At 34.7% G+C, this 15,438-nt stretch overlaps 1 protein-coding gene across 1 annotated transcript in view; it reads right to left on the bottom strand.

The window, feature by feature from the left end:
- Positions 1-15,438, bottom strand: part of COL24A1 (collagen type XXIV alpha 1 chain) — a 400,363-nt gene that overhangs the window by 68,865 nt on the left and 316,060 nt on the right. The window contains exons 40-45 of the mRNA XM_081222837.1: positions 15,218-15,271; positions 14,910-14,963; positions 14,205-14,261; positions 10,637-10,690; positions 4,408-4,461; positions 4,244-4,297 (exon numbers count right to left, since the gene is read on the bottom strand). Of these exons, the coding sequence (XP_081078963.1) occupies positions 4,244-4,297; positions 4,408-4,461; positions 10,637-10,690; positions 14,205-14,261; positions 14,910-14,963; positions 15,218-15,271 (327 nt within the window). The remainder of the gene's footprint in view (positions 1-4,243; positions 4,298-4,407; positions 4,462-10,636; positions 10,691-14,204; positions 14,262-14,909; positions 14,964-15,217; positions 15,272-15,438) is intronic.

The following is a 15,438-nucleotide window of genomic DNA, read 5'->3' as shown; positions in this document are numbered from 1 at the left end:
AACAAAACAATAATATCTGCAGATAAGTGTGGGGATTTGGGCACAGAGATGATGGCTAGAGAGACTAAAGGCCTCACTGAGATGTACGCTAAGTTGCACTGAGTGCAGCAATAGAGTTGAAATTTCTGCATGAGATGTCTGGGCTAGGGGGCCTGAGAAAGTCTGAGTCCCTCAAGCACCCAGCATGGCATGGGGAGCAGTAGAATGTTATTTCCATGTGGCCAAGAACAGAAGCATATGGCCCTTAGAGTTCTATCTAAGGAGATCTTGCACCTGAGTTGAGAAAATGGCTGTACAAGCCAACAGGGATCAAAGAACTTCTTTTGTCCGGAGGGCCAAGGTAGAGGCCAACATGGTGGGATGATGGCAGATGGGGGCCAAAAGCGATGATGTACATTTCAGTGGATGCTAGTATGAACAGATGATGGCTAAAGATCAATCTCACTTCCTATTCCCCTTCCCTACCATTGCCACCCAGAATGTAACAGCAGACTTGAAAAGAGGATGAATGGGAAAAACTCTAAATCAAATGCAGGATATTTAAGTGGATGGAGTTACAGGCAATCAGTTGACTAGATTTCCATCAATTAGGTTTCTACCACCAGGCAGGATGGGTACTCAGGACAGAAGTTAAGTTCCATTACAAAGAACATAAACAAAATTATACTTTTTGTATACTTGAGTTTATGGCTTAAGGTTCAGATATGCTATACACGTATGTGCGTGTTTTTTTCCAAACATTCAAATACAAAATAAAAACAAAGAGAGTCTCATATCATCATAAATCAATTACATTTTAGGGTGAACATTATGTTGGGGATTATTTCAGAACAGTTAAATACTGCTCTAAAACCTAGATACATGTGTCTATCATTGTGAAAACTAGAATGTTATTAATACTTGGATGGGCATCAGGAAGCAGCTTCCAACAGAATAACACTAAAGGAAAATTATGACTATGAAAATTATTTTTAATGTATATTTTGCTATTTATAATGGTACAATTGTGACAAAATCTCCTTATTAAATACAAAAAGTGTATAGTAAATAACAAAACGTCTCTGCTGTTTTTAGATGTCAATTCAGGAAAGATTTCCTTATGACAGTTATTGTCACCATAACTAAAAGGAAGTAGGCTAGTTAGAGAAATGACAGACTTGCAATGGAGGTTTAAAATACATAAAGATCAACAAAGTGTAGAAGATTGGTACTTTTTTGAATTTGTGCATTAAAAAAAATCTTGCAGTTGGAATTGCTGGGTAGTCTTGTAACTAAATTAAGAGCCGAACATTACTCAATATTAATCCTACACAGAGATGGTCTGTTCAGTAGGAAATTAAAGATTGAGCCAAAGACAAAGAAAGTATGTTGTCATCTAAGGTGTTTGTAGATGATTAATTGAGTTGGTATCGTAAAAAGGAAAAAAAATAAATCACTCTTTCACCAATGCCCAGAATTCAAATATAATAAAGCTAGAAGATATGCTGTTTTCAAAATTAACTTACTCATATTATTTTATGTAAATATAAGTACCTCATAAATCAACAGACTTCCTGTTCTCATAATAGGAAAGGCAAATGAATTTCATATTTATTCTTTAGAGTATATGTAAAATTGTGCTTTCTCTTTTGTCTGGCTAGCTTTGAAAAATACAACAGCCCACTTGAAATCAGATCCATTTAAAACAGTGAATTCCATTCATTGGGATTGTACCACTTCATAGACTACAAGAGAAGGTAATCTAATTCTTTAGATAACAGAAAATTTTAAATGTGCCATTATAGTCCAAACACTCATTTGTTTTTTATTCAAATGAAGCTGAAGGACAGTCATCACAATACTTTGTTAGTTCTAACTTTGTTAGAGAGGGTAGCTTTAAAGTAAAAACACAGATTTAGAGAGTTAAGTCTTTTTTTTTTTTAACCAAGAAATTTAAATTCACTAAAATCTGGAATTTTGCTTTGGGAGGAAAGTAAGATTTTGGCTCGAGTCTCTGTATTTGAAAGCCATTATGGGACAGTTCACTACATTTGCATTATGAAAGCCTCTTAAAAAATGTAGTGGTTTGCAATTGGTTTTGACTTGACTTGCTCCAACTTTTTCTTTATAGTTTCCATAGTTTCATGTCTCAGAGACCAATTAATGAATTAGCTGGTTAAGTAAAATTAACATTTAACTTAATTTATAAAAGACTTCAAAGTAATAGAAGGCTTTTGTATAATAATGGGAGTCAGGAAATAAAGTTTCTAGTGTTGGTTCTGTTGCTAACTAGTTCTCTGATCTTAGGTAACTCATAATCCCTCTGGGACCTAAATTTCTTCATCTGAAAAATGAGAGGGTTGTCCAAACGACTTTAAAGGGCATTTCCAAATCTAAAAAACAAATTTAAAGCTTTGCAAAAACAAGATGAGGGCAATTCTGTAGGATCCACCTGGCCATTCAAAGTGTCCCTAGTGAGTAACACATAGTCAGTGATTTTTCTTGTAGCAATCATTACTATCTGAAATTCAAAGAGGCTTTTTAATGTAACCTCGGACTGTACACCAGCATTGCCCAAAGTGGGAAAAGAACTAATTCTCGTGGATTATACAGAATTTAAACCATGGCTCCTCAAGACCTTTCAGCTCCAATACCCAGGGAGAGCTGACCATATAGGCTGGAGGTGCAGTTGTCTAGTAAGAATATTTTATTTTCGTTGGCATAATTTTAACAGATACTAAGAAACATAAAAAAATTTCTTCTTCCTGTGATACGTCAAAAAAGGAAAAAGACGGGCTTCCCTGGTGGCGCAGTGGTTGAGAGTCCGCCTGCCGATGCAGGGGACACGGGTTCGTGCCCCAGTCTGGGAAGATCCCACATGCCACGGAGCAGCTGGGCGCGTGAGCCATGGCCGCTGAGCCTGCGTGTCCGGAGCCTGTGCTCCACAACGGGAGAGGCCACAACAGTGAGAGGCCTGTGTACCGCAAAAAATTAAAATAAAATAAATAAATAAATAAATAAAATTAAGGCTTGCCTTCAATGGGATTTAAAAAAATAAATTTATTTATTTATTTTTGGCTGCATTGGGTCTTTGTTGCTGTGCATAGGCTTTCTCTAGTTGTGGAGAGCAGGGGTTACTCTTCGTTGCAGTGTGCGGGCTTCTCACTGCAGTGGCTTCTCTTGTTGTGGAGCACAGGCTCTAGGGCACACGGGCTTCAGTAGTTGTGGCTCGCAGGCTCTGGAGTGCAGGCTCAGTAGTTGTGGCTCACAGGCTTAGTTGCTCCCAGAACAGGGCTCGAACCTGTGTCCCCTGCATTGGCAGGTGGACTTTTAACCACTGTGCCACCAGGTAAGTCCCAATGGGATATTTTTATTTATTATTTATTAGTCCTTATTTATTAAGGAGCCTGACAGTAAGTTAGTAGGTAGTTGCCAAGACTGTTTAAAATGGCTTCTATGTGAATGAAAACCTATGTAATATACGACTCAACTCAATTTTATTACTAACTCCCACAAATGGGAAACAAAAGTATGGGTGAAGGAAGCTTAACAAGTTAGGAGAAACATGGTCTCAAATTCATTACTTTTTATCAGTCCTCACCTAATTTATTATTAAAATACAGTACATTTTCTAAAGAATTTAATTTTAAATCAGTAGCAGGTAAAGTCAGAATGCCATGAAAAGTAGGGCAGCAATGAAGTGATGGTACAAATCCAGTTGTTACATAAGGTTGAGGGAACGTTTATTGGTATATAGGGAAAGAGGTGGCTAAATTCAATAACTCAACAGATTTTTAGTTCACCTGATAACAAATAATTGACTTGTGTTATGGAAAAAAATCTTTTAAACCAATTGTGAGTCTGTGTCATATAGTTAAACTATTTCTACCCCTACCTTACTACAGCAACTAAAAAGGTATGACTGCTAAAATTTTGCTCTGCAGTGCTGGTTTTAAGGCCAGTTGATATTTCTGCCTGAAAACCCAAGGAAGGACAATTAGTTTGGGACAACTCTAGGCAATTTTCTCAAAGCCAGAGTACTCTCCTGGTAAAGGGAACTTTGGATGGCATTCGAAACACACGAATTAATCAATAATGATGTTTTAGCACAATTATTGACAAACACCCTGTTTAGAGGCCTGTGGTGATTCTTGCTCTGAAAGAATGAATGATCATTTAAGTTACAATGAACAGCAACTCCTTGTGCCCCTGTTTTCTCAAGCCAGCAATAAGTTTCAAATAGTCTTAAATGATTTCAACTTACTTCAGATCCTCTCTCTCCTTTTAGTCCTTGTTCACCCCGGTCACCTGGCTCACCCTTTAATAGGAGCCAAAACAGAAATCACATATAAAGCAGACACCAAATAAGATATGTTAACATTAATGTTTTTAAATGCCAGAATTACAAAGAATGCTTTCAAAACATACTGGGGGCCCTTGTTGTCCAGTGGCACCTCTTGGTCCTTGTATACCCATGTGACCCTATGAATAAAAAAGGTTATATTATTAGAATAAATAAAGACATGTGACTTAGAGAATAGAGTAGTATCACTTAAAGTGGTAGCAAAATGTTGCAAAATTCAATTTAAATATTATAGAGATTATGCATCTCTCTTGGAAAGAGTATAGAACATAATAGCTACTGGATATAATGATGACTGAGAAAGAGTGTAGAGTTTTTGTTCTTTTTTTCCCATATAGGTTAATATAGGTTGAATGGTGGCCCATCAAAAGGCGTCTATGCCCTAATCCTCAGAAACTGTGAATATGATCTTATTTGGAGATCACATTCTTATTTGGAGAAAAGGGTCTTTGCAAATATCATCAAATTAAGGGTCCTAGAAGGAGATTATCTTGGATTATCCATGTGGGCCCTAAATCCACTGACAAGTGTCCTTGCAAAAGACACAGAGAGAGAGAGAGATGGATACAAACAAAGGAGAAGGCCACGTGAAGACAAAGGCAGAGGTTGGAGTGATGCAGCCACAAGGGAGGTTGTTAGCCACCAGAAGCTGGAAGAAGCAAGAAAGGATTCTTCACTAGAGCCTACGGTGGGAGCACAGCCCTGCTGATATCTTGCTTTTGGATTTCTGGCCTCCACAACCATGAGAGAATAAATTTCTGTTGTTTTAAGCCACATGGTCTATGGTAATTTGTTATGGCAGGCTCAGGAAACTAATAGAGCAAATAACGAATGAATAAAGAGTTTGAGAACAAATTTCTTTTTTCAACCCTTTTCCAGTGTACTATGGTTTCCATTTTTACAAACTAAGGTCACAGCCATTTAGATAGTAGATTTACTGGGCTTAAGACTGGTAGTTGTTACTGCATATGCCAAGACATCAAGTGATTCTGACTTTAAGACTGGTAGTTGTTACTGCATATGCCAAGACATCAAGTGATTCTGACTTCAGCGATCTGTCATCACCCCAGTTCTCCTAGGAAGGAATGCTGGCCTACCACATTTTTACACCTTTCAAGTATGTAAACAGAAACTAGCAACAAACTAGGGGCACATCAGGTGAGAGTTATGTAGGAAGAATTCCACAGGTAATCTCTTTTATCCCCTTCCCTACTGTCCTCTTCACTTCAGATTCCTTTCTTCCTGTGTATTACAGAAAGAATGCCATAGAAAGGACAGTTATTAGGCTCATCTCCTTTTTCTGGGCTAGGAGAAGAAGGGATTACATACTTAAGGCTAACAATATTTATTCTCACAGAAAGATCAGTTGAAGCCTTTGTTTGCATTCTGTGAGGCAAATGTTCATGGTTTTAAGATTCAACTTCCTGATAAAGTAAATGAATCTTGTTCAAGGGAGAGAACAGTTGCAAGACAGAAAGGTTATTTTGGAAAGCTTTCTATACAGCACACAGCCATAACTAAAGAGAAGACGATTACTACACATGACCTTTACCAACAGAACATGAACAGAGTCAGCAAGTAACAGAATCAGGTCAATCGAGAGGGAGCTTTGTTCAAGTAAATATGATTATTGTAGGTCACTTATTAAGCCAGCTCAGGAGAGAAGCAATTGGTGAAAAGCTGGGGTTACAAAGTGAAGTGAGAGTAAGCGTACTGAGTAAACTACAAAACTTAAAACCATCATGGCCTATTATGGCTTTGCCACCACTCTATCTGTAGTTTTACAGAGACCTTTTTAGAATGATCATAGCATAGCCAACTGCCTCTCCTGGCTTTGTGATGTTTGGATACAAATCTTATGAAAACCAAACTTGTTTTCTAGGAGCTTCACTATAATTCCTTTGGTCCCTTCCATCCCAATAAAAACTGACAGACTGTTTTTCTGCAGTGGTAAAAATTATAATTATTAGGTTTTTTATATTATTATAAAGCTATGTGGGCAAGATTACAGGAAGTGACTGATTTTTCCTGATGTTATTAGTGGTGAGATGAGTTGGATGGCCAAGGGGAGCTTGGAGAGGATTTTATATGGGAAGTCATAATAAGCTGAATTTTAAAGGATGAGCGTTCCAGGCAGTAAAGTAAAAGGAAGGCGTTCTGCAGAGGAAACAGCATGGGAGAATAAATGGAGGTTGACCTAACACAACATGTTAAGTGGAGAATGGATTTGAGAGGGCTATGACTGGGGATAGGGAGTCTAGTTAGTAAGCTACTAAAATAATTCAGGCAAAAAATGATGAAAGTAGGGCAAAGTGGACAGACTCCAGAGATATTTAAGAGGTCAAAAGAAGTGGCCAATTGAAGTTGAGAAATGAGAGGATAGAGAAAGGAGAGAAAGAGGAGGGAGAGGAGGGAGGAAAGAGAAAGCAAGAGAGACAGAGGGAGATAGAGGGAAGATTCATTTACTAGACATCTGGATGTCTGGTGGTACTATTCACTGAACTAAGGACATAAAAAGAGGGGGATCAGATTTGGACAGGATGATGATACTATGGTTTGGGACATGCTGTGTTTTCTGTGATGATGTCCAATAGCTATTTGGATATGTATGTCTGATGCTAAGGAATGAAGACCAAGTGAGGATTTAGTTGTTATTTTATTGTATGCAAAAAATTCTATGGCCTTTGCCAAACCAAAGTAAAAAGGAGTTTAAGATAGTACATAATTTATTCAGTGTATTTCTAGGGCTTTGGCTCACATTAGTTTAGCCTGACTTAATCTGTGTGTTTCTGCTCATATCTTTAAAAAGTGAATGTTGACAGTATAGTATTCTTATTCATACCATGTCCTCTGACTCTCTCTCGAGCCTCAAATGAATTTATCTTGACCTATGCGATGTATAGTTTTCTGGATGACAGCGATTTCACTATATCTGCTTTTATACTGATTAAATATTCTTATTTTGTGTATGTGATGTCCATGGAGTCAGGGACTGTGTTTTGGGTGCCCCGTGTTACATTCATAGCTACCAGTCCATGGCAGATACTAAAATATATGCTGAAGGGACCAGAGATTTAATTATATGTAACACAGAAAATGTGTCATATACAATGATGCCTAATAATTATTTACTGATGATAATGAGCAAGACACTTGACTTTTGTGATTTTCACTTTCTTCAAGAGGAAAAAAGAACAAAGCATGGTGAGAAGGATTACAAAATGTCTTTCAACTGTTCATAGCCAAATGGAAACAAAATTTTCATTACCCATTCCATTTTTTTTCTCCAAGAGGATAATCATGAGTTCACCACAATGTTAAGAATATTTGTGAACATAAAAGCGTTTTTAAAAGCTTGGTGATTATTCAACCATAAAAACGAATGAAGAATTGATACATTCTACAACATAGATGAACCTTCAAAACATTATGTAAAGTGAAAGAAGCCAGACACAAAAGGCTATACATTGTATGATTACATTTATATGAAATATACAGAATAGATAAATCAATAGAGATAGAAAACAGAGTAGTGGTTGTCAGAGGTTGGGAGAAGGAAAGTAACTGTTTAATGGGCATGGGGCTTCCTCTTCAGGGTGATGAAAATGTTCTGGAGCTAGGCAGTATGTGATGGTTGTACAATATTGCCAATATACAACACTAAGTGTCTCTGAATTGTACAATTTAAAATGGTTAAAATGGTAAATTTTATGTTATGTGCATTTTAGCACAATTAAAAAAAGATTGACAATAATTCTGACCATCAGTTTACTAGAGTGAAATGATAGTGTCTACAATGCCCATATAGAAAAGCAAACATTTAACAATATCACCTAAAGCTACAACAGAATAATTTAACTCTAAATAAAGCATGGTTCCCCTGTATGAATCAAACTTGTGCTTGGAAAACATGGGAGGGGACAAGTGTGGGTATTTTGTGACTTTGAGATGTCTAAGTAATAAAGTTACTGTGATTGTCTGGCACTAAATGGCTTTTTAAAATAGATCTATCAACAAATGATAAAATGACTCCTAAAGCCTAAGAAATAGGATGGAATAAGACAGAAAGGAAAATGTGGCTCACACTAGCTCATGAAACATCCACAATTGAAGACTTAATCAGGACTATTTATGGAATGAAGAAGGAAAAACAGATTCCATAATGAGCCTAGGGAAAAGTTTTCCTCTGATGAAGGATTTCTGAAGAATGTATGACTATATAGAAAAATGGGGGCAGGATTTTTCTTTTCCTAGCCAGGTGAAGAGATTCTTTTCTTCTCCCAATAGAATAGTTAATTGTTTGTTTGCCAATAGATTCGCTGATGTAGCTACTGACGGTAGTTGGTAGAGGCCAAAAGAAGATATTATTAGAACCTGATTTTCCTGAGACTGTATGGAGAAGTTATGCACAGAAAAAGTTAAAGAAGTTTAAGAAACTTCTCAAATTATGCTGGAAGCAGTAGGTTGGTTTCTCAACCCCAAGAAAAGCTAATTTCAAGTAAATCTATTTGGATTCCTTGCATTAGGAAACACTGTAGGTACAAATGTTATGTAAATTGGAGACAGAACATATAAAACCTTCTAAAAAATGTTCCTCTGAAAATAGAAAAAATATAAGATGGCCATACCCAGCATTTCACAAACATTTAGAACCACCTTCAACATTTGTTTCAAAGAGAGTTTTGGGAAGTGAAAGTTGATTTTTCAGATTTCAGGCCTGAGATAAATCAGTGTATTAATGAAAATTATCTACCTACCAGCTTGTCCCTTCAATCTGGGAACCTAAGTCTTCACTGCAGACATGATCACAGAAATTTTACATAGAAAGGTATATGTTGGATCAAATAACCCATCAATTCATTGTTAAAAATGAATTATGTTTACATACATATTATATACTATTATGTACAGGGCTCAAAACAAGACACTGTACAAGAAAGAAAGAAGTCATATTCAGGACTTCCCTGGTGGCGCAGTGGTTTAGAATTTGCCTGCCAATGCAGGGGACACGGGTTCGAGCCCTGGTTCAGGAAGATCCCACATGCTGTGGAGCAACGAAGTCTGTGTGCCCCAACTACTGAGCCTGCACTCTAGAGCCCACGAGCCACAAATACTGAGCCTGAGCACCTAGAGTCCCTGCTCTGCAACAAGAGAAGCCATGACAATGAGAAGCCCGTGCACCGCAATGAAGAGTAGCCCCCACTCGCTGCAACTAGAGAAAGCCCGCGCACAGCAACGAAGACCCAGTGCAGCCAAAGATAAAGTAAATTAATTAATTAATTTTTAAAAAGTCATATTCAAATTGAGAAGCTAAGATATCTGCACATTAAAAATAATTAGCAAAAACTATAGTAGCAGAAGAATGTAAAATATTTGTACTGAATGACTTCTATCAACAATAAATCCTATAGGACTACAGAAGAGGGAAAGACTGCTGTTAGCGTAGACAGGGGAAAAGGGAGTTTGAATTAGATTATAAAGCACAGACAGGATTTATGTAAGTAAAGATTACATAATTTTTTGAGCAGGCAGAGAATGTTGTGAGCAAAGGAATAACACAAGAACTATAGGGAGAGAGTTAGCAAATGACCATTTTGTTTAGCATATGACATTATAAACAGAAAGGGATGAGATATAGGGCAGGAATACAGAACACGCTCAACACAAATGTGCTAATAAATAATGACACTGAATAAATTCTATACATAGCCTAATATAATATGAGCTGATAAAGCTGGTCTCTTAAAATCCTTCTAAGAATGGAAGAGGATAAGAATTGACATAAGAATATAATGGCATTTATCCATCCATTTGACAACTCTTTTAATGAATTTCTATTATAAACCAGGAACTCTGTGTTCTAGAAACTGGGGATATAATAATGAAAAAGACAAGAGTCTTATTCTCATGGATCTTATATTTTGTTGGGGAAATATAGATGATAAAAATACCCAAGTGTATAAAAAAGTGGTAAGATAATATAGATAGCATTAAATGTCATAAAGTAAATATAGTAATGAGATATAAAGTGACAGACAGAAAGGACAGTTAGAGAAGGCCTCTCAGAAAGTAACATTTTGGTTGAGAGTTGAATGATGAGAAAAAGCAGCAGTGGAAGGAGATGATGGTAATTTTAGAAAGAAGGAACCGAAAATACAAAGAGCTTCTTCTGGGATCCAAAACATAAGACATTATTAATTATCTCAATGATGCTTATTTTCATTTGCAACTGAGCAGAACCACAGAGAACCCTATTCAAATTTTGAGGCAAGGTGTGAAATTTACAGTAATTACCTTATATCCCTCTGCTCCAGGCTCTCCTCTCTCTCCTTGTTCCCCCGTTGGACCCTACAGAGACCACAGGCAAAAACAATGGGTCTAAGTATTTGTGAATGCAGATGATACAGTTAATGTGGAATATTTTTTCCCTAAAAATATGAAACCAAATGTACAACAGTTTGTTTAGTTCCACTAAATAATTTCAAAGGATTGGATTTTAGTGACACCAAGAACGTCATAAGCACTGAATTATTTAAAGAGAATCTCATAATGATTCTGCTAGAAAAAATATTGAAAAAATGAAGTCCAATGTGAATTTTCAGATGAGTAAAGTATGTTATATAAGATATCAAAATAACTTGCATTTTTACTTAATGTTAAAATGATTGAAAAAAATTTAAGCAGGACCAATCACTTAATTAATTCCATTAATTAGAAAATATTATCTTTAATCATCTTTTAAAAAGTATCTAATAGCTAATCTTACTTTACCATTCTTCATTAGAAATTATATTATTTATTCTTTACTCTGTGAAATTATAATTATTAAGATATAAATTAACCTAAAAGAAATTACATTTATTCATTTTAATCCTTAAGGCAGAAACTAATAACTTTTAACTTTTTCTAAACATTCCTAATATAAAATCTTTGATAAGATGTTCAAATTATCTACTCTAAAATGCGCTTGAAAAATCAATTATCACATATTAGGACCTACTGTTTGAAAAGAAACTTAAATTGAAATTATTAGCAAAACCATAAAATTTATTATGGACCATTAATGGATAAATTTTAACTTACTCCTGTGTGGATAAAGATATTAGACATAATGTAAAGAATAATCTCTGACTCTGCTTTAATTATTTAGAATATTCTTGGATTAATTTTCACACCTGTCCCATGTCTACTAGATAAAATGACCATTGTTATACTAGACTTTTAATACATTTATTATATTTCAGTGACATTCTTTGACCCTGGAATACTGGAATCTGGGGAAAACAAGCACTACTATACTTCACTTGCCCACATTTTACCATTTACTTTAAAAAACAAAAAAAAATTTACTGGAGTATAGTTGATTTACAATGTTGTGTTCGTTTCTGCTGTACAGCTAAGTGACTCAGTTATACATATACATATATCCACTTTTTTTAGATTCTTTTCTCATATAGGTCATTACAGAGTATTGAGAAAAGTTCCCTGTGCTGTACAGTCCTTATTAGTTATATCTATTTTATATACAGTGGTGTGTACATGTCAATCTCAGGCTCCCAATTTATCTGTCCCCCTCCCCCCGCTTTCCCCCCTGGTAATCATAAGTTTGTTTTCTACATCTGTGACTCTTTTTCTGTTTTGTAAATAAGTTCATTTGTATCATTTTTTTTAGATGCCACATATAAGTGATATCATATGATATTTGTCTTTATCTGAATTACTTCACTCAGTATGACAATCTCTAGGTCCATTCATGTTGCTGCAAATGGCATTATTTCATTCTGTTTTATGGCTGAGTTAATATTCCATTGTATATTTCTGCACAATTTCCATATTTTTGTCTCTCAGAAGTTTAGAGAGACTAGAATACATTTGATAAAGAATTTAAAAAGTATCATTCCATCTCTTAATGATTTATTTCCTAAATTTACATAAGTTTGGGGGTAACTTGGAATTCTTTTTCTTCAACTGAGGTATACTTGATATACAATATTATGTAAGTTTCAGGTGTATAACATAGTGATTCACAATTTTTAAAGGATATATTCCATTTATAGTAATTATAAAATGTTGGCTATATTCCCTGTGTAATACAATATATCCTTGTAGCTTATTTATTTTATTTTATACATGGCAGTTTGTACCTTTTAATCCCCTAAACCTATCTTGCCTCTCCCCGCTCCTCCCTCCCCACTGGTAACCACTAGTTTGCTCTCTATATCTGTGATTCTGCTTCTTTTTTGTTGTATTCTATTCACTATTTTGTTTCATTTTTAGATTCCACATATAAGTGATGTCATACAGCATTTGTCTTTCTCTGATTTATTTCACTTAGCACAATAATCTCCACATACTACATATATACACACATACACTATATATGTATACACACACATGCTACATCTTCTTTATCAGTTCATCTGCTGATGGACACTTAGGTTGTTTTCATTATCTTGGTAATTGTAAACATTGCTGCTATGGACATTTGGGGTGCATATATCTTTTCTGATTAGAGTTTCTATTTTTTTTTCCGGATATACCCAGGAATGGAATTGCTGGCTCATATGGTAGTGCTATTTTTAGTTTTTTGAGAAACCTCCATACTGTTTTGCACAGTGGCTGCACCAATTTACATTCCCACCAACAGTGCACAAGGTTCCCTTTTTTCCACATCCTCACCAACATTTGTAATTTGTGGTCTTTTTGATGATAGCCATTCTGACAGGTGTGAGGTGATATCTCATTGTGGTTTTGATTTGCATTTCCCTGATGATTAGTGATGTTGAGCAACATTTCATGTGCCTGTTGGCCATCTGTATGTCTTCTTTGGAAAAATGTCTATTCAGGTCTTCTGCTCGTTTTTTAATTGGGTTGTTTGTTTTTTTGCTGTTGAGTTATATGAAATGCTTATATATTTTGGATATTAGCCCCTTATTGGTCATATTATTTGAAAGTATTTTCTTTATTCAGAAGGTGTCTTTTCACTTTGTTGATCGTTTCCAATAAAGAATTTTATATATTCTCATTAGATGAGTTTGCCTCTATATGAGTTGGCTTGATTTTATCAGAAAAACCCTAGAATCTTTCCTATTTCTAAAACAAAGTATACCTTTCAACCATCTCCAAAGAACCAGATCAAAATATCAGGAGTGACTATATATTTTGATTCTTCTGTTTTAGGATTCTTTTATCCTACATGATATCATGTGAAATATGGAAAATTTAACCAATTATATTTATTTCTGTGAACTAAGCATTTTTGTTTTACCCATTTAATTTACATATAGCCTTTAAGATTGTTAGAGAGACCGTTATTCAGATAATCAAAGATATAATAGCTACTTTAAAAAAATCATGGTTACAGCTAGTCCTTAAAATGCTTATTAGAAGACTATAGACTGATAATCTTTAAAGAACAGTGGCTCTAATAACCGGTTAGATGAGTTTTGAAATCATTTGGTAACTGTGTATAAACTACTATAGAAAAGGATACAGATCAGATTTTTAAAAATCCTTTAGAAATAAATCTGAATTTGATGTATAAAGAAGTATCCGCCCTAAATGTCTAGAGTATGTGATTTTTTGATAATCTCTGTAAAAAAGTTGTTATCATGAATTTAATGCCACAAGTTAGATTTGGAAAGTTACTGTTTTAAACTTCTATACTATGCTAAGGATCTTGACCTGAATATAAACAATTTTTATATTTAGATTATGTGACTGCAAATACTGTTCTTGTATAAAACCATGTTATAAAACTAACTAAATAAAACTCCTTGAAAAGATGTAATTGGTGTTATGAATCTATTGCAGTAACTGTGTTTTATCTTAAAACATCAAAATAATTTTAGGAAAAACCTACTGGTTCACCTCGAGGCCCAGGTGGTCCTAGGACTGTGTTATCTTCTCCTGGATAACCCTATGATGAAGATGATTTATAAACAAAACTAAATTAATAAAATAAACTTTGAAATATGAAGCCTATTATTTTCTAATATGTTATAAAATATGCAATCTGGTTTTATCTTTTTTTAATGAAAAATTTTTATCTACAAAACTTAGCACATGATAATTTATATATGGTTGTGATTCATACATGGTTCTCTTTGGAAGTGTCATTCTGCTTTAATTACATAAAAAGCAGCTTACTAATTTTCTCAAAGTGTCAGTTTTCCAATGATACTACAAATCAAGAGGAGTACTGCTGCAGTTGTTCTTAATTCATAAAAAATTTTACTATAAATGTATATAGTTAGTCATTTAATCTATAGTCTAACAATCACTTTCAGTAAGTAATTAATATTAGTTTTACAAACTTTTACAGATTGCAAAGTACTATAACATATATCATTTCACCTCAATCTTGAAACAACCTATCAAAGACTTTTTAATAATTTATTTAAGTTTTTGCCCCTTGATATTTATTTTTCTTGTAGAATTTATAATACTTCCCAAGTTGAAAGTGCTTTTTTAATTCTTTGAAAATGTTTCCATACATACTTTCAGAAAGAACACATGAATTCAATGTTTAATTTTATGATAAATAAGTCAATATATTCATACACACCTTTTCTCCTTTAGGTCCTGGCAACCCGGAAAGTCCTGGTTGACCTTCATGGCCCTAACAGAAGGAAAAGTAAGTAGACAGTCTCCATATCATTTGTATGTGCTCTACCTAATACCATCATGGCCACACTATTAGATATTGCACTATTCTGAAAGAAGAACAGGATTCACTCTACAGGTGCATGAGACCTAAATATGTTAGAAAGGTTTATCAGTAAATTTCATCTGAATTTGTATATTTGGGGTGACATCTTCATGTAATGTTTTTATGCAAATATACACTTCTTATTTCCAATTAGAAATGCTTACCCTATATCCTGGAATTCCTGGTTCTCCAGAAGGTCCCATCAATCCTAAGTGTCCCTAAAAACAAAGTAAACATTAGAAAGAAAACAGACAATTGTTTAAATCACTAACCTTGTATTCCTATTATTTAAAATTTAGATTTTTAAGGTATGATATTTTACCTAGTCTGAAATGGGGAAACAAAACATAATTCTCCAACTTTCATCTTATTTTACTTCTGAACC

The sequence above is a fragment of the Mesoplodon bidens genome (assembly GCF_964165515.1).
Source record: "Mesoplodon bidens genome assembly, chromosome: 2".
NCBI lineage: Eukaryota > Metazoa > Chordata > Mammalia > Artiodactyla > Ziphiidae > Mesoplodon > Mesoplodon bidens.
This window is presented reverse-complemented; position numbering and strand designations above follow the sequence as displayed.